The 24,418-nt window shown below is 47.7% G+C and overlaps 3 protein-coding genes and 3 long non-coding RNA genes across 54 annotated transcripts in view; 4 read left to right on the forward strand and 2 right to left on the reverse strand.

The window, feature by feature from the left end:
- Nucleotides 1–1,973: 1,973 nt before the first annotated feature.
- Nucleotides 1,974–6,058, forward strand: LOC127910052 (putative uncharacterized protein DDB_G0278921). 37 transcript variants are annotated; one of them, XM_052473049.1, is made up of 3 exons: nt 1,974–4,946; nt 5,009–5,070; nt 5,133–6,058. In XM_052473049.1, the coding sequence occupies exon 1, from the start codon at nt 2,020–2,022 to the stop codon at nt 3,427–3,429; it is 1,410 nt and encodes a 469-aa protein (XP_052329009.1). In that variant the 5' UTR covers nt 1,974–2,019; the 3' UTR covers nt 3,430–4,946; nt 5,009–5,070; nt 5,133–6,058. The 37 variants fall into 37 exon arrangements, with proteins under 37 accessions (XP_052329009.1, XP_052329012.1, XP_052329015.1 ...); XM_052473052.1 differs by having other exon boundaries at nt 5,195–6,058; XM_052473055.1 differs by having other exon boundaries at nt 5,257–6,058.
- Nucleotides 6,059–13,234: 7,176 nt separating this feature from the next.
- On the forward strand, nt 13,235–15,085 carry acot13 (acyl-CoA thioesterase 13). Its single transcript, XM_035768970.2, has 3 exons — nt 13,235–13,402; nt 13,798–13,982; nt 14,597–15,085. Exons 1-3 carry the CDS (start codon nt 13,319–13,321, stop codon nt 14,751–14,753), a joined length of 426 nt encoding a protein of 141 aa, XP_035624863.1. The 5' UTR covers nt 13,235–13,318; the 3' UTR covers nt 14,754–15,085.
- The window catches only part of c20h6orf62 (chromosome 20 C6orf62 homolog), a 20,620-nt gene continuing 11,272 nt past the window's right edge, over nt 15,071–24,418 (reverse strand). Inside the window, 2 exon segments of the mRNA XM_052473172.1 lie at nt 15,071–16,462; nt 21,963–22,097. Coding sequence (XP_052329132.1) covers nt 16,337–16,462; nt 21,963–22,097 — 261 coding nt within the window. The 3' untranslated portion in view covers nt 15,071–16,336.
- LOC127910053 (uncharacterized) lies at nt 16,611–17,867 on the reverse strand. The gene is made up of 3 exons (XR_008073808.1): nt 17,380–17,867; nt 17,265–17,310; nt 16,611–17,218 (listed from the first exon to the last, which is right to left on the reverse strand). It is a non-coding gene; the product is annotated as an uncharacterized LOC127910053 (long non-coding RNA).
- Nucleotides 18,535–20,108, forward strand: LOC127910054 (uncharacterized). 4 transcript variants are annotated; one of them, XR_008073810.1, is made up of 4 exons: nt 18,535–19,050; nt 19,289–19,432; nt 19,533–19,676; nt 19,763–20,108. It is a non-coding gene; the product is annotated as an uncharacterized LOC127910054 (long non-coding RNA). The 4 variants fall into 4 exon arrangements; XR_008073809.1 differs by having other exon boundaries at nt 19,835–20,108; XR_008073811.1 differs by having other exon boundaries at nt 19,533–19,604.
- Nucleotides 22,107–24,417, forward strand: LOC127910055 (uncharacterized). 10 transcript variants are annotated; one of them, XR_008073814.1, is made up of 6 exons: nt 22,107–22,405; nt 22,662–22,725; nt 22,822–22,917; nt 23,590–23,813; nt 23,878–24,165; nt 24,377–24,417. It is a non-coding gene; the product is annotated as an uncharacterized LOC127910055 (long non-coding RNA). The 10 variants fall into 10 exon arrangements; XR_008073819.1 differs by lacking the exons at nt 22,662–22,725; nt 22,822–22,917 and adding exons at nt 23,046–23,109; nt 23,206–23,269 and having other exon boundaries at nt 22,113–22,245; XR_008073816.1 differs by lacking the exons at nt 22,662–22,725; nt 22,822–22,917 and adding an exon at nt 23,174–23,269 and having other exon boundaries at nt 22,107–22,277.

Genomic DNA, 24,418 nt, shown 5'->3' on the forward strand with positions numbered 1-24,418 from the left:
CAGGTCGGCTTTGGCCGACTAGAAGAGACATTCTCAGCAGGAGATGTTGTAATGTTCTGCTAAGGAACCCTGAGTACAGCATGGTCTGATTTACTGTAGGCTAGCTATCTTCTGATTTACTGTAGGCTGGCTAGCTTCTGATTTACTGTAGGCTAGCTAGCTTCTGATTTACTGTAGGCTAGCTAGCTTCTGATTTACTGTAGGCTAGCTAGCCTCTGGTTTACTGTAGACTGGCTAGCTACCATTCTGATTTACTGTAGGCTAGCTAGCTTCTGATTTACTGTAGGCTGGCTAGCTTCTGATTTACTGTAGGCTAGCTAGCTTCTGATTTACTGTAGGCTAGCTAGCTTCTGATTTACTGTAGGCTGGCTAGCTTCTGATTTACTGTAGGCTAGCTAGCTTCTGATTTACTGTAGGCTAGCTAGCTTCTGATTTACTGTAGGCTAGCTAGCTTCTGATTTACTGTAGGCTGGCTAGCTACCATTCTGATTTACTGTAGGCTAGCTAGCTTCTGATTTACTGTTGGCTGGCTAGCTACCATTCTGATTTACTGTAGACTGGCTAGCTACCATTCTGATTTACTGTAGGCTAGCTAGCTTCTGATTTACTGTTGGCTAGCTAGCTTAACCATTCTGATTTACTGTAGAAAACAATGTTCTATTGTGAGGATAGCTGTAGATTAGCCTGGCTACAGATCTGTTCGACTGTACACTTCGCCCTAATAAAAAAACTTTTCTACTGTGAGTAAAAAGGATAGCTGTTTAAGTCTCTAGTCTGCTTCAGAAAATCCTACAACTATTTATTAACGTTCTCCTTGCATCCACCAAACCCCGATTCGTCCGTCGGACTGACAAATGATGAAGCACGAAACATCACTCTTAATTAAGAAAGCGTTTCCACTGCTCCAGAGTCCAATGGGGGCTTTACACCACTGCAGCCGACGCTTGTCATTGCGCATGGTGATCTTAGGCTTGTGTGCGGCTGCTCAGCCATGGAAACCCAAGCTCTTGACGAACAGTTCTTGTGCTGATGTTGCTTCCAGAGGCAGTTTGGAACTCTGTAGCGAGTGTTGCATCCGAGGACAGACTATTTTTACGCACTTCAGCACTCTGTGAGCTTGTGTGGCCAACCACTTCGCAGCTGAGACGGTTTTTTCTTCTCCTAGACGTTTCCACTTCACAGTAACAGCACTTACAGTTGACCGGGGAAGCAGGGCAGAGATTTGACGAACTGACTTGTTGGAAAGGTGGCATCATGACGGTGCCACGTTGAAAGTCACTGAGCTCTTCAGTACGGGCCATTCTACTGCCAATGTTTGTCTATGGAGATTGCATGGCTGTGTGGGCGTATGGGGTGGTTAGTTGGGGTGGACAAGTGGGCGTTTGGGGTGGGCGTTTGGGGTGGACGGGTGGGCGTATGGGGTGGTTGGTTGGGGTGGACGGGTGGGCGTATGGGGTGGACAGGTGGGCGTATGGGGTGGACAGGTGGGTGTATGGGGTAGACGGGTGGGCGTATGGGGTGGTTGGTTGGGGTGGACGGGTGGGCGTTTGGGGTGGACTGGTGGGCATATGGGGTGGACTGGTGGGCGTATGGGGTGGTTGGTTGGGGTGGACAGGTGAGCGTATGGGGTGGTTGGTTGGGGTGGACGGGTGGGCGTTTGGGGTGGGCGTATTGGATGGTTGGTTGGGGAGGGCGTATGGGGTGGTTGGTTGGGGTGGACGGGTGGGCGTATGGGGTGGTTGGTTGGACGGGTGGGCGTATGGGGTGGTTGGTTGGGGTGGACGGGTGGGCGTTTGGGGTGGGCGTATTGGATGGTTGGTTGGGGTGGGCGTATGGGGTGGTTGGTTGGGGTGGACGGGTGGGCGTATGGGGTGGTTGGTTGGGGTGGACAGGTGGGCGTTTGGGGTGGGCGTATTGGATGGTTGGTTGGGGTGGGCGTATGGGGTGGTTGGTTGGGGTGGACGGGTGGGCGTATAAAGCAAACGTCTTGTAACCGTTGCGACTTTGCAACTACTCAACATGTTAGCTAACCCTTCCTCTAATCTTAACATGTTAGCTAACTCTTCCTCTAATCTTAACATGTTAGCTAACTCTTCCTCTAATCTTAACATGTTAGCTAACCCTTCCTCTAATCTTAACATGTTAGCTAACCCTTCCTCTAATCTTAACATGTTAGCTAACCCTTCCTCTAATCTTAACATGTTAGCTAACTCTTCCTCTAATCTTAACATGTTAGCTAACCCTTCCTCTAATCTTAACATGTTAGCTAACCCTTCCTCTAATCTTAACATGTTAGCTAACCCTTCCTCTAATCTTAACATGTTAGCTAACTCTTCCTCTAATCTTAACATGTTAGCTAACCCTTCCTCTAATCTTAACATGTTAGCTAACCCTTCCTCTAGTCTTAACATGTTAGCTAACCCTTCCTCTAGTCTTAACATGTTAGCTAACCCTTCCTCTAATCTTAACATGTTAGCTAACTCTTCCTCTAATCTTAACATGTTAGCTAACTCTTCCTCTAATCTTAACATGTTAGCTAACCCTTCCTCTAATCTTAACATGTTAGCTAACCCTTCCTCTAATCTTAACATGTTAGCTAACCCTTCCTCTAATCTTAACATGTTAGCTAACCCTTCCTCTAATCTTAACATGTTAGCTAACCCTTCCTCTAATCTTAACATGTTAGCTAACTCTTCCTCTAATCTTAACATGTTAGCTAACCCTTCCTCTAATCTTAACATGTTAGCTAACCCTTCCTCTAATCTTAACATGTTAGCTAACTCTTCCTCTAATCTTAACATGTTAGCTAACTCTTCCTCTAATCTTAACATGTTAGCTAACTCTTCCTCTAATCTTAACATGTTAGCTAACCCTTCCTCTAATCTTAACATGTTAGCTAACTCTTCCTCTAATCTTAACATGTTAGCTAACCCTTCCTCTAATCTTAACATGTTAGCTAACTCTTCCTCTAATCTTAACATGTTAGCTAACTCTTCCTCTAATCTTAACATGTTAGCTAACCCTTCCTCTAATCTTAACATGTTAGCTAACCCTTCCTCTAATCTTAACGTGTTAGCTAACTCTTCCTCTAATCTTAACATGTTAGCTAACCCTTCCTCTAATCTTAACGTGTTAGCTAACTCTTCCTCTAATCTTAACATGTTAGCTAACCCTTCCTCTAATCTTAACATGTTAGCTAACTCTTCCTCTAATCTTAACATGTTAGCTAACCCTTCCTCTAATCTTAACATGTTAGCTAACCCTTCCTCTAGTCTTAACATGTTAGCTAACCCTTCCTCTAGTCTTAACATGTTAGCTAACCCTTCCTCTAATCTTAACATGTTAGCTAACTCTTCCTCTAATCTTAACATGTTAGCTAACCCTTCCTCTAATCTTAACATTTTAGCTAACCCTTCCACTTTAACGTAACTCCTACACTAACTGTCAGCCATCTAACTAGAATTGAATACATACGAAACATAACATATCATACCAAATGGAGTGTCTCGGATTTACATATAGAACACTAGGAAATGATCTGAGACCAGGTTATGGAACAAGGTACAAGACTATCTTCAGACCAGGGCAGACCAGGGACTATGAAATACTCCCCCCATCGTTAGCAAGCGCATAACACTCTATTTCGTCATCCAAATAAGGTCAGTGTATGAATTGATATTTATCACTGTACCATGCTTGTTCAGTGTTGTTTATTACATTTAAAAAAAAACTAAACTGGCAACAAGTTTAAAATTATTATTATTATTTTTGTTTAAGATGCTCATTGAAATATTTAGCAAATCACTGAGGATCAAGGTTCATTCGTATACTTGTGTTAATATTGGCAACTACTGCACCAAGCTAAATGATACATTTACATTCAGGGACAAGTTGGTTCATCTTGACCCTCCGCTGTTAGTTACTGATTGACTGGGGACCTGATATGAGTGATGTTTTGTAACAAAGATCCCTTGCTGTCTTTTTCAAACCGATTTATCAACTACAGTATGTACAGTGGCAGATATATCAACTACAGTATGTACAGTGGCAGATATATCAACTACAGTATGTACAGTGGCAGATATATCAACTACAGTATGTACAGTGGCAGATATATCAACTACAGTATGTACAGTGGCAGATATATCAACTACAGTATGTACAGTGGCAGATATATCAACTACAGTATGTACAGTGGCAGAGCTGAGCTTTGGGAACGTTACACGTGTCACATGGAAAGCAGTGGCATTAGCGGTGTTAAGTAACTTCACAGTATATTTTAGAAGGCTGAGTGTTGGACTTACAGGATGGTATATTTTAGAAGGCTGAGTGTTGGACTTACAGGATGGTATATTTTAGAAGGCTGAGTGTTGGACTTACAGGATGGTATATTTTAGAAGGCTGAGTGTTGGACTTACAGGATGACCATGGTCAGCTTGACTGGAATGGAATGACCCTAAACATTGACCCAGATAAAGGCTCTATCCCAAATGGCACCCTAATCCCTACATAGTACACTACTTTTAACCAGAGCCCTGTGGGCCTTGACCACAAGTAGTGCACTTTGACGGCATGCATCCCAAATAGCACCCTATCTTCTACTATCTCCACGTTATCGCGTTATCTATGAGAACTTACTAACCCTACCCTCCCTCTGGTTATTTTCCCCACATAGTACTGCCTGACTCACTCACAGCCTGTGACTAAATCAATGGCTTCCCCTCACTAGCTGCTGAGGATCAGTGACATCACAATGTCAGGTCTGTGTTCTAAATGGCTTCCCCTCACTAGCTGCTGAGGATCAGTGACATCACAATGGCAGGTCTGTGTTCTAAATGGCTTCCCCTCACTAGCTGCTGAGGCTCAGTGACATCACAATGGCAGGTCTGTGTTCTAAATGGCTTCCCCTCACTAGCTGCTGAGGATCAGTGACATCACAATGGCAGGTCTGTGTTCTAAATGGCTTCCCCACACTAGCTGCTGAGGATCAGTGACATCACAATGTCAGGTCTGTGTTCTAAATGGCTTCCCCTCACTAGCTGCTGAGGATCAGTGACATCACAATGGCAGGTCTGTGTTCTAAATGGCTTCCCCTCACTAGCTGCTGAGGATCACTGACATCACAATGGCAGGTCTGTGTTCTAAATGGCTTCCCCTCACTAGCTGCTGAGGATCAGTGACATCACAATGGAAGGTCTGTGTTCTAAATGGCTTCCCCTCACTAGCTGCTGAGGATCAGTGACATCACAATGGAAGGTCTGTGTTCTAAATGGCTTCCCCTCACGAGCTGCTGAGGATCACTGACATCACAATGGCAGGTCTGTGTTCTAAATGGCTTCCTCTCACTAGCTGTGTCACTAGCTGTGACATCACAATGGCAGGACTGTGTTCTAAATGACACTCTCTTTCCTATATATAGTGTACTACTTTTCAACAGGGTCCATAGGGCTATAGTCAAAAGTATTGCACCACATAGAGGGTGCAATTTTGGATGCAGTGTATGTATGAGGACATTCAGTCCCCAATGACAACCTCAGTCCATCCAAGCCCTTCACAGCATCTCTCCACACACACAGACTTAGACCAACAAAGAAGTATCCTGGTCTCAGTGTAGTGGACTACAGAGCTAAATAGGAATTGAGTCCCAAATGGGTACCCTCGTCACAGAGACGGAGATATATCAAACGATCAACAGGGACTGCTGGCCGCCACCACCTGATCGTTGAGGTAAATAAAAAAATAAAAAAATAAAAAATATTTTACCTTTATTTAACCAGGCAAGTCAGTTAAGAACATATTCTTATTTTCAATGACGGCCTAGGAACAGTGGGTTAACTGCCTGTTCAGGGGCAGAACGACAGATTTGTACCTTGTCAGCTCGGGGGTTTGTACTCGCAACCTTCCGGTTACAAGTCCAATGCTCTAACCACTAGGCTACGCTGCCGCCCCCTTACAGACGGTAAATTGAGCATGGAAGGGTCTGATGATCACTTCCATTTTATACTGAACAAAAAAATGTATGTTTAATGAGCTGAAATAAACGATCCCAGAAATGTTCCATTCGCACAAAAAGCTTTTTTTCTCTCTAACATTTTCTGCACAAATTTGTTTACATCCCTGTTTAGTGAGCATTTCTCCTTTGCCAAGATAATCCATCCACCTGACAGGTGTGGCATATCAAGAAGCTGATTACACAGCATGATCAATACACAGGTGCACCTTGTGCTGGGGACAATAAAATTCTCTATTTTTAAAATGTGTAGTTTTGTCACACAACACAATGCCACAGATGTCTCAAGTTTTGAGGGAGCGTGCAAATGGCAAGCTGACTGCAGGAATATCCACCAGAGCTGTTGCCAGACAACTCTGTGTTAATTTCTCTACCAGAAGCAGCTTCCAACAATTTTTAGAGAATTTGTCAGTATGTCCAACCGGCCTCACAACCTCAGACCACGTGTAACCAGCCCAGGACCTCCACATCTGGCTTCTACACCTGTGGGATCGTCTGAGACCAGCCACCCGGACAGCTGATGAAACTAGTTTTTCAACCACTCCACAAGGGACTGGTCCACTTCACAAAATAGATGGAATCATGAGGAAGGGAAATTATGTGGATATATTGAAGCAACATCTCAAGACATCAGTCAGGAATTTAAAGCTTGGTCGCAAATGGGTCTTCCAAATTACAATGACCCCAAGCATACTTCCAAAGTTGTGTCAAATTGGCTTAAGGACAACAAAGTCAAGGTATTGGAGTGGCCATCACAAAGCCCTGACCTCAATCCCATAGAACATTTGTGGGCAGAACTGAAAAAGTGTATGTGAGCAAGGAGGCCTACAAACCTGACTCAGTTACACCAGCTCTGTTAGGAGGATTGGGCCAAAATTCACCCAACTTATTGTGGGAAGCTACCTGCAACGTTTGACCCAAGTTAAACAATTTAAAGGCACTGCTACCAAATACTATTTGAGTGTATGTAAACTTCTGACCCACTGGGAATGTGATGAAATAAATAAATGCTGAAGTAAATCATTCTCTACTATTATTCTGACATTTCACATTCTTAAAATAAAGTGGTGATCCTAACTGAACTAAGACAGGGAATTTTTACTTGGATTAAATGTCAGGAATTGTGAAAAACTGAGTTTAAATGTATTTGGCTAAGGTGTATGTAAACTTCTGACTTCAACTGTATATCTATGTATGTATGCAGGTTATAATATATATATATATATATAACCTGTGTATGTATGTGTGTGTATATATATATATATATATATATATATATATATATACACATTATTTTATATATTTTATATATATATATATATCAAATAACATATAGAGTAACATATGGATATAACACAGATATAACATAAACATAGATATGACATATAGGTGTATTAACAGATCTATTAACATATAGGTGTATTAATATATAGGTGTATTAACATATAGGTGTATTAACAGATCTATTAACATATAGGTGTATTAATATATAGGTGTATTAACATATAGGTGTATTAATATATAAACTCAGAAAAATAAGAAATGTCCCTTTTTCAGGTCCCTGTCTTTCAAAGATACATCGTAAGTATCCAAATAACTTCACAGGTCTTCATTGTAAAGGGTTTAAACCCTGTTTCCCTGCTTGATCAATGAACCATTAACAATTAATGAACATGCACCTGTAGAACGGTCGTTAAGACACGAACAGCTTACAGACGGTAGGCAATTAAGGTCACAGTTAGAAAAAATTAGGACACTAAAGAGGCTCTGAAAAACACCAAAAGAAAGATGCCGAGGGTCCCTGCTCATCTGCGTGAACGTGCCTTAGGCATAATGCAAGGAGGCATAAGGACCGCAGATGTGGCCAGGGCAATAAATTGCAATGGCTGTACTGTGAGACGCCTAAGACAGCGCTACAGGGAGACAGGATGGACAGCTGATTGTCCTCGCAGTGGCAGACCACGTGTAACAACACCTGCACAGGATCGGTACAGGATGGCAACAATAACTGCCAGTTACACCAGGAACGCACAACCCCTCCATCAGCGCTTAGACTGTCCTCAATAGGCTGAGAGAGGCTGGACTGAGGGCTTGTAGGCCTGTTGTAAGGCAGGTCCGTAATAGGCTGAGAGAGGCTGGACTGAGGGGTTGTAGGCCTGTTGTAAGGCAGGTCCGTAATAGGCTGAGAGAGGCTGGACTGAGGGCTTGTAGGCCTGTTGTAAGGCAGGTCCGTAATAGGCTGAGAGAGGCTGGACTGAGGGGTTGTAGGCCTGTTGTAAGGCAGGTCCTCAATAGGCTGAGAGAGGCTGGACTGGGGGTTGTAGGCCTGTTCTAAGGCAGGTCCTCAATAGGCTGAGAGAGGCTGGACTGGGGGTTGTAGGCCTGTTCTAAGGCAGGTCCTCAATAGGCTGAGAGAGGCTGGACTGGGGGTTGTAGGCCTGTTCTAAGGCAGGTCCTCAATAGGCTGAGAGAGGCTGGACTGGGGGGTTGTAGGCCTGTTCTAAGGCAGGTCCTCAATAGGCTGAGAGAGGCTGGACTGAGGGGTTGTAGGCCTGTTGTAAGGCAGGTCCTCAATAGGCTGAGAGAGGCTGGACTGGGGGTTGTAGGCCTGTTCTAAGGCAGGTCCTCAATAGGCTGAGAGAGGCTGGACTGGGGGTTGTAGGCCTGTTCTAAGGCAGGTCCTCAATAGGCTGAGAGAGGCTGGACTGGGGGTTGTAGGCCTGTTCTAAGGCAGGTCCTCAATAGGCTGAGAGAGGCTGGACTGAGGGGTTGTAGGCCTGTTGTAAGGCAGGTCCTCAATAGGCTGAGAGAGGCTGGACTGAGGGGTTGTAGGCCTGTTGTAAGGCAGGTCCTCAATAGGCTGAGAGAGGCTGGACTGAGGGGTTGTAGGCCTGTTGTAAGGCAGGTCCTCAATAGGCTGAGAGAGGCTGGACTGAGGGGTTGTAGGCCTGTTGTAAGGCAGGTCCTCAATAGGCTGAGAGAGGCTGGACTGAGGGGTTGTAGGCCTGTTGTAAGGCAGGTCCTCAATAGGCTGAGAGAGGCTGGACTGAGGGGTTGTAGGCCTGTTGTAAGGCAGGTCCTCAATAGGCTGAGAGAGGCTGGACTGAGGGGTTGTAGGCCTGTTGTAAGGCAGGTCCGTAATAGGCTGAGAGAGGCTGGACTGAGGGGTTGTAGGCCTGTTGTAAGGCAGGTCCTCAATAGGCTGAGAGAGGCTGGACTGAGGGGTTGTAGGCCTGTTGTAAGGCAGGTCCGTAATAGGCTGAGAGAGGCTGGACTGAGGGGTTGTAGGCCTGTTGTAAGGCAGGTCCGTAATAGGCTGAGAGAGGCTGGACTGAGGGGTTGTAGGCCTGTTGTAAGGCAGGTCCGTAATAGGCTGAGAGAGGCTGGACTGAGGGGTTGTAGGCCTGTTGTAAGGCAGGTCCGTAATAGGCTGAGAGAGGCTGGACTGAGGGGTTGTAGGCCTGTTGTAAGGCAGGTCCGTAATAGGCTGAGAGAGGCTGGACTGAGGGGTTGTAGGCCTGTTGTAAGGCAGGTCCTCAATAGGCTGAGAGAGGCTGGACTGAGGGGTTGTAGGCCTGTTGTAAGGCAGGTCCTCAATAGGCTGAGAGAGGCTGGACTGAGGGGTTGTAGGCCTGTTGTAAGGCAGGTCCTCAATAGGCTGAGAGAGGCTGGACTGAGGGCTTGTAGGCCTGTTGTAAGGCAGGTCCTCAATAGGCTGAGAGAGGCTGGACTGAGGGGTTGTAGGCCTGTTGTAAGGCAGGTCCGTAATAGGCTGAGAGAGGCTGGACTGAGGGGTTGTAGGCCTGTTGTAAGGCAGGTCCGTAATAGGCTGAGAGAGGCTGGACTGAGGGGTTGTAGGCCTGTTGTAAGGCAGGTCCGTAATAGGCTGAGAGAGGCTGGACTGAGGGGTTGTAGGCCTGTTGTAAGGCAGGTCCTCAATAGGCTGAGAGAGGCTGGACTGAGGGGTTGTAGGCCTGTTGTAAGGCAGGTCCTCAATAGGCTGAGAGAGGCTGGACTGAGGGGTTGTAGGCCTGTTGTAAGGCAGGTCCTCAATAGGCTGAGAGAGGCTGGACTGAGGGGTTGTAGGCCTGTTGTAAGGCAGGTCCTCAATAGGCTGAGAGAGGCTGGACTGGGGGGTTGTAGGCCTGTTGTAAGGCAGGTCCTCAATAGGCTGAGAGAGGCTGGACTGAGGGGTTGTAGGCCTGTTGTAAGGCAGGTCCTCAATAGGCTGAGAGAGGCTGGACTGGGGGTTGTAGGCCTGTTGTAAGGCAGGTCCTCAATAGGCTGAGAGAGGCTGGACTGAGGGCTGGTAGACCTGTTGTAAGGCAGGTCCTCAATAGGCTGAGAGAGGCTGGACTGAGGGGTTGTAGGCCTGTTGTAAGGCAGGTCCTCAATAGGCTGAGAGAGGCTGGACTGAGGGGTTGTAGGCCTGTTGTAAGGCAGGTCCTCAATAGGCTGAGAGAGGCTGGACTGAGGGGTTGTAGGCCTGTTGTAAGGCAGGTCCTCAATAGGCTGAGAGAGGCTGGACTGGGGGGTTGTAGGCCTGTTGTAAGGCAGGTCCTCAATAGGCTGAGAGAGGCTGGACTGAGGGGTTGTAGGCCTGTTGTAAGGCAGGTCCTCAATAGGCTGAGAGAGGCTGGACTGGGGGTTGTAGGCCTGTTGTAAGGCAGGTCCTCAATAGGCTGAGAGAGGCTGGACTGAGGGCTGGTAGACCTGTTGTAAGGCAGGTCCTCAATAGGCTGAGAGAAGCTGGACTGAGGGGTTGTAGGCCTGTTGTAAGGCAGGTCCTCAATAGGCTGAGAGAGGCTGGACTGAGGGGTTGTAGGCCTGTTGTAAGGCAGGTCCTCAATAGGCTGAGAGGCTGGACTGAGGGCTTGTAGGCCTGTTGTAAGGCAGGTCCTCAATAGGCTGAGAGAAGCTGGACTGAGGGGTTGTAGGCCTGTTGTAAGGCAGGTCCTCAATAGGCTGAGAGGCTGGACTGAGGGCTGGTAGACCTGTTGTAAGGCAGGTCCTCAATAGGCTGAGAGAAGCTGGACTGAGGGGTTGTAGGCCTGTTGTAAGGCAGGTCCTCAATAGGCTGAGAGGCTGGACTGAGGGCTTGTAGGCCTGTTGTAAGGCAGGTCCTCAATAGGCTGAGAGAAGCTGGACTGAGGGGTTGTAGGCCTGTTGTAAGGCAGGTCCGTAATAGGCTGAGAGAGGCTGGACTGAGGGGTTGTAGGCCTGTTGTAAGGCAGGTCCGTAATAGGCTGAGAGAGGCTGGACTGAGGGCTTGTAGGCCTGTTGTAAGGCAGGTCCGTAATAGGCTGAGAGAGGCTGGACTGAGGGGTAGGCCTGTTGTAAGGCAGGTCCTCACCAAACATCACCGGCAACAACGTTGCCTATGGGTGTAACGGATGTGAAATGGCTAGCTAGTTAGCGGTGGTGTGCGCTAAATAGCGTTTCAATCGGTGACGTCACTTGCTCTGAGACCTTGAAGTAGTAGTTCCCCTTGCTCTGCAAGGGCCGTGGCTTTTGTGGAGCGATGGGTAACGATGCTTCATGGGTGACTGTTGTCTGTTGTGCAGAGGGTTCCTGGTTCGAGCCCGGGTACGGGCGAGGGGACGGTCAAAAGTTATACTGTTACATGGGCACAAAGCCACCATCGCTGGACCAGACAGGACTGGAATAAAGTGATGAGTCACGGTTTTGTCTCACCAGAGGTAATGGTCGGATTCGCGTCTAACGTCAAAGGAATGATCGTTACACCGAGGTCTGTACTCTGGAGCGGGATTGATTTAGAGGTGGAGGGTCATTCATGTTCTGGGGAGGTGTGTCACAGCATCATCGGACTGAGCTTGTTGTCATTGCAGGTAATCTCAACGCTGTGCGTTACAGGGAAGACATCCTCCTCCCTCGTGTGGTACCCTTCCTGCAGGCTCATCCTGACATGACCCTCCAGCATGACAATGCCACCAGCCATACTGCTCACTCTGTGCATGATTTCCTGCAAGACAAGAATGTCAGTGTTCTGCCATGGCCAGCAAAGAGCCCAGATCTCAATCCCATTGAGCACGTCTGGGACCTGTCGGATCGGAGGGTGAGGGCCATTCCCCCCAGAAATGTCCGGGAACTTGCAGGTGCCTTGGTGGAAGAGTGGGGTAACATCTCACAGCAAGAACTGCCAAATCTGGTGCAGTCCATGAGGAAGAGATGCACTGCAGTACTTAATGCAGCTGGTGGCCACACCAGATACTGACTGTTACTTTTGATTTTGACCCCTCCTTCGTTCAGTGACACATTATTCTGTTTCTGTTAGTCACATGTCTGTGGAACTTGTTCAGTTTGTCTCAGTTGTTGAATCTTATGTTCATACAAATATTTACACATGTTCAGTTCACTGAAAATAAACACAGTTGACAGTGAGAGGACTTTTTTAAATTTCCTTATTTTAGTTAGATAAAAGGACGGTTCTTGTTTGGTCAGTTGTTTTCAGACCTCAAAAGGGATCATGTTTAGTTGAGGTTTTATGCCTCCAATTTGATCATCTATGATGGTGTTTATTTTGCTATTCATCGATAGCTGAATCTATACACGATTGACATAACAAATAAAACAGTTGAGGCCTGAAAACGTCAGACAAACTTTATTGGAGTGAACTCTCATAAATAACTAACCACAAAAAAAGACCGTGGGGTCAAAATTAAAAACAAATACTATTGGCAACACACTGGATAGTATACGAGTAGTTTTGTACAAAGGAAAGGGCCACTAATAACAATTGGACTGATACGAGCTAGTTCGACCTCCAGTTCCCTGTCATTTTCAGCACGGCAACGTTAGTGTTGAGCCACGGAGCTAAAGAATCCTGTAACGGACAGGAACTCAATCACAGAGAAGTCCTCGTTTCTTCTGAAGTCGACATGGACTTGGAAATATTACTCATTGTTTCTCTATTTCACAGCGATGCTTAGATCTTGTTAGAAGCGACGCAAAAAAAAGGTATTTTAGATGAGTGTTGTTGTTGAAGCTCTGACACCACTTAAGAGCTGTGTGAGAGTCTAAATAGTCCGGGTTGACGCAAAGATCTGGCCAGTTAATATGTAGAAAATGTAAATATGTAGAAAATGAACACGAACTCCTTTAATATATATATATATGACACTTTCATATGCGAGTAAATAAATGCATAATCATGCCCAATAAATATTAAATCTAAGCGGAACCTTGTTTAACTGTATGATATCCGGAAGATTTAGCTAACAGAACAGTTTCCTGTTTGGAGGGAAATCTACTTTTATCAAGTTGACATTGAACAGTCAGCATTAAAACATGGTTTCTCTGTCTTTAAACTCGTTAAAAACAATTATGCGGGCGATGGTGGACAGTCCGGGGTTTGATCGAGTTTTAAGTAAGGTATGTCACATTTTACGAGTTACTGTACCAGAGACGTGTACTGTAAGCACCGGAGGTTGCTTCCCAACTCCACCCATTCACCTACCTTGACAGGCTTGTTGTGTATGTGGGAAAACAAGTGTTTTCACGACACCCCTTACATTTTCTCTCGTTACCTTGAGTGAATCTCGATTGTATTTTCTTGATTTCTCACGTCCTCCCTCGTGTCCTTCTCGATGCACATCGGAGCAGAATATTTGAGGTTCCTCTAAATGCATTTTGAGGTGGAAAGTAGAGGACACAAGGAAATACAATTGAGATTTGCCCCTAGTCTTGCAACTCTTGGACATATTTACAGTGCCCTCTTCTTTAATTGATCCGAGGGATAATTAATGACTGGTTGTCCGTTTCCCCAGGTGGACATTGTAACAGCCAGCCCAGGGAAAGTGGTGTGTGAGTTTAAAGTGGAAGAGGAGCACACAAACCGAGGGGGCACCCTTCACGGGGGTCTGACAGCAACACTGGTCGACGTCATCTCCACCACTGCCATCATGTACACGGAACGGGGAGCACCCGGTGTCAGCGTGGACATGAACATCACGTGAGTTTTATACTTAAATTACAGTGGCTGGGTGATACATGGGGAATGTAGCCTGGTCTCAGATCTATTTGTGCGGTTTGGTATGATGGCACAAAGACTGGTACCCAGGCTTGATAATATACTTAGTAGAATAAACAGAATGCATGTGCTCTATTCTATGTAGAGCTGTTTTGGTTGTCTAGTCTTGGGCTGAGCCCGAACTCTCTAGGCCTCTACAAGTCACACACTGTAATAGGTGAAGGAGTAACCTGTTGTCAAAACACTGAAAAGGAAAATCTCTGTCTGAAAATAGCACCCTAGGGCTCTGGTCTAAAGTGCACAAAGGGGTTCAGTTTAGGACACAACCTAGGGCTCTGGTCTAAAGTGCACAAAGGGTTGTTTAGGACACAACCTAGGGCTCTGGTCTAAAGTGCACAAAGGGGTTCCGTTTAGGACACAACCTAGGGCTCTGGTCTAAAGTGCACAAAGGATTGTTTAGGACACAACCTAGGGCTCTGGTCTAAAGTGCACAAAGGGGTTCCGTTTAGGACACAAACCTAGGGCTCTGGTCTAAAGTGCACAAAGGGGTTCCGTTTAGGACACAGCCACTGAATGGAACAACTGTTTCCCGACAGGTACATGAATGCTGCCAAGATGGGCGAGGACGTGCTGATCACAGCCACAGTGTTGAAGCAAGGACGGACCCTGGCATTCGCTACTGTCGACCTCACGAGCAAAGCCTCTGGGAAACTCCTCGCACAAGGAAGACACACAAAGCACCTTGGGAGCTAGATCAGCTGCTCTGTCTTGCCCCTGTACACTGGTCTTGGGTCAGTTTAGCACCCCCCCCCCACTAATGGTTAAGATTTGGGGGGCTGATCCTAGATCTGTACCCCCCCCCCGTCAGCAAATTGTGAATGATCATACTGCTGCTGTGATGCTGTCCAGTCTGTGGGGTGAAGAAACGTCACTATTGTGAAACTGTGTCAGTAAATTGTTCTTTACCCCACAACAGACTTGCTAAATAATCATTATTTTTCTGCATGTCATTCTGCTGTAAATATATCCACTGTGTTCACACACACACACAAATAAAACGCACCAGGAAATATGGTCAAATGTTACATTGTATTGGGATTTGTTCAGCCAAGTTGATTTCTAGATGCATTTAAAAAAAAAAAAAAAATTAAAAAGAAAGGAAAAATAGACTCAAATAACCTTTTAAATCAAACATATTGAATCAACAAAGAAAACCCTCAATTAAATGTACTGACTGATTTGTGCCTTATTTTCCCCCCAGCGAAGCAAGCAACAACAAAACAACCCCCCCCATTTTACATTTTATAAGCAATTAAAGGAACATAGACATGTCACGGTCCCATTTCAACTCAACAACCTGGTCCGTTGTTCGGTACATTCATTCTGCAAACAGCCCCCATGCCAACCCCCGCCCGGAAACAAACATCACATTTCAGTAGCTTGAATGGCTTTGCGTGGTAACAACCTTCAACACAATAAAACACCATACGATTCACAATACAGTCTAGTCTGTCTGACAACTTCCTCCCATCGGTTCCCAACTATATACTCCAGATCAGACCAATGGTGTTCCTGGCATATTTTCACAGGAAAAGGAAATGAACCCAGAAAGAAAATAACCGGCCAACATTAAACAAGGGTGGCTTAAAAAGAAAGAAAAAAGAGAGATGTAAATACCTACACCAAATGATTTACCAAACACTCCTTCACCCTTTATCTTTGCTTTACAGGGGACGTTTTAACGCTGACCCGTCATAGATGGTAGCTAGTCCTCCCTCCCTCCCTCCCTCCCTCTTCCTCCCCAGGTATGTTCTCCTCTAACCCAAGCTTTTGAAATGATACAAGCTTTTCCAATCTGTTACGACATGGTTTACAAAGTGCCCAGCAAAGACAGAGACCCCTTGTGAACATCATATAAAACAACATGTGTGGCTTTAGTTCCTGCTTGGTAGCAACATGAGGAGTTCCTTCAGCTCTGTGTCGTTGACAGTGCAGCTCCATGGGGGGGATAACCAACCGCTCAAAATCAATGTTCGTGCAGGTTCAAAATAAACAGAAAAAACAAGATGGATGGTGGAGGGAGGGCGGATAAAAGGTAGAACCAATCCAAAACTGCTAGGAGGAGGAAGCTTGGTAGGTAAGGAAAAACAAATACAGATTTTTATTTATTTTTTAAATTAGCTTCAGGACGATGGAAACTAACAAACAAGAGACCCAAGCAGCAGTTCTATTCAATGGAAGGAAGGATGTGTGGTGGATGAGATCAACTTGCTTCAGTGGCTGAGGGGTTAAGTCTTCCTTGTGTTGTGGGTGGAAGCCATGGAGGCCGGCTGGGCCTAGTCGGGCATGTACGGGAGGAGATGGTCTTCGATGTCTCCAACGCCCCAGCACGTTAGCTGGTCCTGGGGCAGGTACAGGCAAAGGCTGCACAACTTAAAAACTGTGGCCTTGGTTTTAGGAGTCTGACAGGGGAGAAAGAAGGGATGACAAGAGAAAACGTGGTTGACAACGGGGGAGAAGAGGGGGACAACGGGGGAGAAGAGGGGGACAACGGGGGAGAAGAGGGGGAGAAGAGGGGGACAACGGGGAGAAGAGGGGGACAACGGGGAGAAGAGGGGGAAAACGGGGGAGAAGAGGGGGACAAGAGGGGGGACAACGGGGGAGAAGAGGGGGAAAACGGGGGAGAAGAGGGGGAGACCATAGAATCTATTAATAATAATAGTCATTTCACTAATATATTCTATTTCTTTGGGTTAGACATTGTCCCATGACAGAGGACCTTTGTCTGAGTGATCCTCTAAAACCTGCGTGAGTGATCCTCTAAAACCTACGTGAGTGATCCTCTAAAACCTGCGTGAGTGATCCTCTAAAACCTACGTGAGTGATCCTCTAAAACCTACGTGAGTGATCCTCTAAAACCTACGTGAGTGATCCTCTAACACCTACGTGAGTGATCCTCTAACACCTGCGTGAGTGATCCTCTAACACCTGCGTGAGTGATCCTCTAACACCTGCGTGAGTGATCCTCTAACACCTGCGTGAGTGATCCTCTAACACCTACGTGAGTGATCCTCTAACACCTACGTGAGTGATCCTCTAACACCTACGTGAGTGATCCTCTAACACCTACGTGAGTGATCCTCTAACACCTACGTGAGTGATCCTCTAACACCTGCGTGAGTGATCCTCTAACACCTGCGTGAGTGATCCTCTAAGACCTGCGTGAGTGATCCTCTAAGACCTGCGTGAGTGATCCTCTAACACCTGCGTGAGTGATCCTCTAACACCTACGTGAGTGATCCTCTAACACCTGCGTGAGTGATCCTCTAACACCTGCGTGAGTGATCCTCTAAAACCTGCGTGAGTGATCCTCTAACACCTGCGTGAGTGATCCTCTAACACCTACGTGAGTGATCCTCTAACACCTGCGTGAGTGATCCTCTAACACCTGCGTGAGTGATCCTCTAACACCTGCGTGAGTGATCCTCTAACACCTGCGTGAGTGATCCTCTAACACCTGCGTGAGTGATCCTCTAACACCTGCGTGAGTGATCCTCTAACACCTGCGTGAGTGCTCCAATTAGAGGTCTTTCCCAAAACCATTGTGACTGGTGACAGGTTAGCATTGAGGGGAGAAGGAATGTTAGGCACAATCAACAGGCCTGGTGCAAGGTTTGGTTTGGCAACATTGTCTGAATGATTGCCTAATTCAAATCATTTCAATAGGCTCTTAGCTTCCCCAAAACCATTGTGTTCCTGCACTAGGCTGAGTGTCATTGTGTTCCTGCACTAGGCTGAGTGTCATTGTGTTCCTGCACTAGGCTGAGTGTCATTGTGTTCCTGCACTAGGCTGAGTGTCATTGTGTTCCTGCAAAGTGTCATTGTGTTCCTGACTGGTGAGTGTCATTGGTTCCTGCATAGGCTGAGTGTCATTGGGCACTAGGCTGAGTGTCATTGTGTTCCTTAGGTGTCATTGTGTTCCTGACTGAGTGCACTCTGGAATTGTTAGTTCCTGCACAATCAACAGGCCTGTGTTCCTGCACTAGGCTGGGTGTCATTGTGTTCCTGCACTAGGCTGAGTGTCATTGTGTTCCTGCACTAGGCTGAGTGTCATTGTGTTCCTGCACTAGGCTGAGTGTCATTGTGTTCCTGCACTAGGCTGGGTGGCATTGTGTTCCTGCACTAGGCTGGGTGGCAATGTGTCATTGTGTTCCTGCACTAGGCTGAGTGTCATTGTGTTCCTGCACTAGGCTGAGTGTCATTGTGTTCCTGCACTAGGCTGAGTGTCATTGTGTTCCTGCACTAGGCTGAGTGTCATTGTGTTCCTGCACTAGGCTGAGTGTCATTGTGTTCCTGCACTAGGCTGAGTGTCATTGTGTTCCTGCACTAGGCTGAGTGTCATTGTGTTCCTGCACTAGGCTGAGTGTCATTGTGTTCCTGCACTAGGCTGAGTGTCATTGTGTTCCTGCACTAGGCTGAGTGTCATTGTGTACACCAAATTATAAACCTAGTTTTAAATGAATCCTAGTTCATTTAAAATCATTCCTCTAACCCAAGCTTAGTTTTCACTTTAAACCTAGATTAATTAAGCCTGTCGCTCAATGAATAAAAAAACAAACAAAAAAAAACATGATTTTAGATTGGAGATTAATTCTAAACTGCCACTTTAGGTGTTTTATCTGAGAGGCATATCTACTGTTGAGACCAAAACGAGTTCCTTACAGAATAATTAAAGACAGGTTCAATCCTGTTGAGTTTTAATGATAATTAAGTCACTATTAAGTCACTATTAAGTCACTATTAAGTCACTATTAGTAGACTATGCCCAGCCTTGGTACGAATGCTGTTGTGTAACATGCTGTAACGGGTCTGATAACAGTAACGTTGGACTGAAGTTGCATTAACGTTAGTTTTAACGTACATTATAGGCATTGATATTCACCAGTTATTTATGCTTACTAAATATTGGTGGGTCAAGGTGTCTGTCGTCATAGGGGATATGGAGAGGGGCAAACTGTTATTTATGCTTACTAAATATTGGTGGGTCAAGGTGTCTGTCGTCATAGGGGATATGGAGAGGGGCAAACTGTTATTTATGCTTACTAAATATTGGTGTAGCTCAGTTGTAGCTCAGTTGGTAGAGCATGGCGCTTGTAACGCCAGGGTAGTGGGTTCGATCCCCGGGACCACCCATACATAGAATGTATGCACACATGACTGTAAGTCGCTTTGGATAAAAGCGTCTGCTAAATGGCATATATTATTATTATTATTTTTGGTGGGTCAAGGTGTCTGTCGTCATAGGGGATATGGAGAGGGGCAAACTGTTATTTATGCTTACTAAATATTGGTGGGTCAAGGTGTCTGTCGTCATAGGGGTTATAGAGAGGGGCAAACTGTTATTTATGCTTACTAAATATTGGTGGGTCAAGGTGTCTGTGGAGAGGGGCAAACTGTTATTTATGCTTCTAAATAGGGGATATGGAGAGGGGCAAACTGTTATTTATGCTTACTAAATATTGGTGGGTCAAGGTGTCTGTCGTCATAGGGGATATGGAGAGGGGCAAACTGTTATTTATGCTTACTAAATATTGGTGGGTCAAGGTGTCTGTCGTCATAGGGGTTATAGAGAGGGGCAAACTGTTATTTATGCTTACTAAATATTGGTGGGTCAAGGTGTCTGTCGTCATAGGGGTTATAGAGAGGGGCAAACTGTTATTTATGCTTACTAAATATTGCTTACTAAATATTGGTGGGTCAAGGTGTCTGTCGTCATAGGGGATATAGAGAGGGGCAAACTGTTATTTATGCTTACTAAATATTGGTGGGTCAAGGTGTCTGTCGTCATAGGGGTTATAGAGAGGGGCAAACTGTTATTTATGCTTACTAAATATTGGTGGGTCAAGGTGTCTGTCGTCATAGGGGTTATAGAGAGGGGCAAACTGTTATTTATGCTTACTAAATATTGGTGGGTCAAGGCGTCTGTCGTCATAGGGGTTATGGAGAGGGGCAAACTGCCAGGGAATCATCTCGCATCTCTTCTGGGTGATGGGCCTCCGTCCTTGGGAATTGATCCTCTCCCTCTCCGGTCTGAAATAGCCCCCTAGGACGGAGACCCCCCCGGCCTGAAATAGCCCCCTAGGACGGAGCCCCTCCCTCCGGTCTGTAATAGCCCCCCCTCCCTCCGGTCTGTAATAGCCCCCTAGGACGGAGCCCCTCCCTCCGGTCTGTAATAGCCCCCTAGGACGGAGCCCCACCCCCCCTCCGGTCTGTAATAGCCCCCTAGGACGGAGCCCCCCACCCCCTCCGGTCTGTAATAGCCCCCTAGGACGGAGCCCCACCCCCCCTCCGGTCTAATAGCCCCCTAGGACGGAGCCCCACCCCCTCCGGTCTAATAGCCCCCTAGGACGGAGCCCCACCCCCCCTCCAGTCTAATAGCCCCCTAGGACGGAGCCCCACCCCCCCTCCAGTCTAATAGCCCCCTAGGACGGAGCCCCACCCCCCCTCCAGTCTAATAGCCCCCGCCTCTCCTCTGCTGCATCCTTGGAAGATTTTTTTATTTTTCCTCCTTTCATTCCTCTCCTCTTTAAATCCGCGTCGATCCATTACATTTGTCACATAAAATGGCCCGGGTGTCTTCCATCTTTTTTGACATTTGTTTTTTGTCATCTGTCTTTTTTTAATCCTCCTAAATTCCTCCATCATCTCCTACGAGAGGTTTTCTTCTTTCATAAGCGGAGAAATGTGATCTTATTTGACGTGTCATGATTAGGTGGCTAGCGCACAAATAAATAAATGGATAAATAACGACGATAATAAATAAATAACATTGTATGCTAGCTATAGCTTGGTTTAGAAACTAGCTAGCTACAGTAGCTAACAAATGACCCGTTTTCTGTCTAGTACTGGCAAGTAAAACAGATTTAATTTCAAATCAACCAACCTTGACCGATGCAGTAGTTCCATTGTCATTATTTTATCCAAGAGCAGAAACCTCGTGGTCTCATTTGTCAAGTAGGCTAGCTACTTCGTTTCAACTCCATACCTCCACATAGTGGTAACACAAACGTGTCACTGATCACAGTTTTACTGATCCAGACTTAGAATTAAGAGGTGGCAACACAGCTCTGATTAATTATTAAACTAGATCTACAAACCCTAGATCAGCTCTAATGCGAGATGAATTTAAACCATGTTGCTGCAACCCACCCTCAGGCCCAGATGGATCAACAGCTGTCTGGAGCTAAAGCAAGAGAGATGTGACCCCCCCACCCCGTGACCCCCCCACCACACCCCCTATATAGGTCACCACGTCTGACCAGAGCCCCGTGGGTGGTCTATAGAGCCCCGTGGGTGGTCTATAGAGCCCCGTGGGTGGTCTATAGAGCCCCGTGGGTGGTCTATAGAGCCCCGTGGGTGGTCTATAGAGCCCCGTGGGTGGTCTATAGAGCCCCGTGGGTGGTCTATAGAGCCCCGTGGGTGGTCTATAGAGCCCCGTGGGTGGTATATAGAGCCCCGTGGGTGGTCTATAGAGCCCCGTGGGTGGTATATAGAGCCCCGTGGGTGGTCGCCCCGTGGGTGGTCTATAGAGCCCCGTGGGTGGTGGGTGGTCTATAGAGTGGTCTATAGAGCCCCGTGGGTGGTCTATAGAGCCCCGTGGGTGGTCTATAGAGCCCCGTGGGTGGTATATAGAGCCCCGTGGGTGGTATATAGAGCCCCGTGGGTGGTATATAGAGCCCCGTGGGTGGTATATAGAGCCCCGTGGGTGGTATATAGAGCCCCGTGGGTGGTATATAGAGCCCCGTGGGTGGTATATAGAGCCCCGTGGGTGGTATATAGAGCCCCGTGGGTGGTATAGAGCCCCGTGGGTGGTATATAGAGCCCCGTGGGTGGTATATAGAGCCCCGTGGGTGGTATATGGAGCCCCGTGGGTGGTAAGCTCAGCTGTGTGAACGGACTGACCTGTAAGTGCTGTCGGTCCATAAAGAGGAAGACCGACTGAGTTGGGTTGTTCATAACCATTCCAGCCTTGTCCCTCCGGCCGACAGCATGCAACAACTGCTTCTCGTAGTCTCCATGATGAAACTCAAACTTGGCCTGTGGAGAAACAAAACGCAAATACATATTGGATACCACACTTAATAAAATGGACGTTCACCATGACTGGCCCTCAACGTAACAGTATAGAATACTACTTGAATATGGGGTGGCAGGTAGCCTAGTGGTTAGAGTGTAGAGGGGGCAGGTAGCCTAGTGGTTAGAGTGGAGGGGCGGCAGGTAGCCTAGTGGTTAGAGTGGAGGGGCGGCAGGTAGCCTAGTGGTTAGAGTGGAGGGGTGGCAGGTAGCCTAGTGGTTAGAGTGGAGGGACGGCTGGTAGCCTAGTGGTTAGAGTGGAGGGGCGGCAGGTAGTCTAGTGGTTACAGTGTAGGGGTGGCAGGTCGTCTAGTGGTTAGAGTGGAGGGGTGGCAGGTCGTCTAGTGGTTAGAGTGGAGGGGCGGCAGGTAGCCTAGTGGTTAGAGTGTAGGGGTGGCAGGTAGTCTAGTGGTTAGAGTGGAGGGGTGGCAGGTCGTCTAGTGGTTAGAGTGGAGGGGTGGCAGGTCGTCTAGTGGTTAGAGTGGAGGGGTGGCAGGTCGTCTAGTGGTTAGAGTGTAGGGGTGGCAGGTCGTCTAGTGGTTAGAGTGTAGGGGTGGCAGGTCGTCTAGTGGTTAGAGTGGAGGGGTGGCAGGTCGTCTAGTGGTTAGAGTGGAGGGGCGGCAGGTAGCCTAGTGGTTAGAGTGTAGGGGTGGCAGGTAGTCTAGTGGTTAGAGTGGAGGGGTGGCAGGTCGTCTAGTGGTTAGAGTGGAGGGGCGGCAGGTAGCCTAGTGGTTAGAGTGGAGGGACGGCTGGTAGCCTAGTGGTTAGAGTGGAGGGGCGGCAGGTAGCCTAGTGGTTAGATTGTAGAGGAGGCAGGTAGTCTAGTGGTTAGAGTGGAGGGACGGCTGGTAGCCTAGTGGTTAGAGTGGAGGGGCGGCAGGTAGCCTAGTGGTTAGATTGTAGAGGAGGCAGGTAGCCTAGTGGTTAGAGTGGAGGGGCGGCAGGTAGCCTAGTGGTTAGAGTGTAGAGGAGGCAGGTAGCCTAGTGGTTAGAGTGTAGAGGAGGCAGGTAGCCTAGTGGTTAGAGTGTAGAGGAGGCAGGTAGTCTAGTGGTTAGAGTGTAGAGGAGGCAGGTAGCCTAGTGGTTAGAGTGGAGGGGCGGCAGGTAGCCTAGTGGTTAGAGTGGAGGGGCGGCAGGTAGCCTAGTGGTTAGAGTGTAGAGGAGGCAGGTAGTCTAGTGGTTAGAGTGGAGGGGCGGCAGGTAGCCTAGTGGTTAGAGTGTAGAGGAGGCAGGTAGTCTAGTGGTTAGAGTGGAGGGGCGGCAGGTAGCCTAGTGGTTAGAGTGGAGGGGCGGCAGGTAGCCTAGTGGTTAGAGTGTAGAGGCGGCAGGTAGTCTAGTGGTTAGAGTGGAGGGGCGGCAGGTATCCTTGTGGTTAGAGTGAAGGGGCGGCAGGTAGCCTAGTGGTTAGATTGGAGGGGCGGCAGGTATCCTTGTGGTTAGATTGGAGGGGCGGCAGGTAGCCTAGTGGTTAGAGTGGAGGGGCGGCAGGTAGCCTAGTGGTTAGAGTGGAGGGGCGGCAGGTATCCTAGTGGTTAGAGTGGAGGGGCGGCAGGTAGCCTAGTGGTTAGAGTGGAGGGGCGGCTGGTAGCCTAGTGGTTAGAGTGGAGGGGCGGCAGGTAGCCTAGTGGTTAGAGTGGAGGGGCGGCAGGTAGCCTAGTGGTTAGAGTGGAGGGGCGGCAGGTAGCCTAGTGGTTAGAGTGGAGGGGCGGCAGGTATCCTAGTGGTTAGAGTGGAGGGGCGGCAGGTATCCTAGTGGTTAGAGTGGAGGGGCGGCAGGTATCCTAGTGGTTAGAGTGGAGGGGCGGCAGGTATCCTAGTGGTTAGAGTGGAGGGGCGGCAGGTATCCTAGTGGTTAGAGTGGAGGGGCGGCAGGTAGCCTAGTGGTTAGAGTGGAGGGGCGGCAGGTATCCTAGTGGTTAGAGTGGAGGGGCGGCAGGTATCCTAGTGGTTAGAGTGGAGGGGCGGCAGGTATCCTAGTGGTTAGAGTGGAGGGGCGGCAGGTATCCTAGTGGTTAGAGTGGAGGGGCGGCAGGTAGCCTAGTGGTGGTTAGAGGCGGCAGGTAGAGTGGGAGTAGAGGCGGCAGGTAGCCTAGTGGTTAGAGTGTAGAGGCGGCAGGTATCCTAGTGGTTAGAGTGGAGGGGCGGCAGGTAGCCTAGTGGTTAGAGTGGAGGGCGGCAGGTAGCCTAGTGGTTAGAGTGGAGGGGCGGCAGGTAGCCTAGTGGTTAGAGTGGAGGGGCGGCAGGTATCCTAGTGGTTAGAGTGGAGGGGCGGCAGGTATCCTAGT

Source organism: Oncorhynchus keta, chromosome 20, assembly GCF_023373465.1.
Source record: "Oncorhynchus keta strain PuntledgeMale-10-30-2019 chromosome 20, Oket_V2, whole genome shotgun sequence".
NCBI lineage: Eukaryota > Metazoa > Chordata > Actinopteri > Salmoniformes > Salmonidae > Oncorhynchus > Oncorhynchus keta.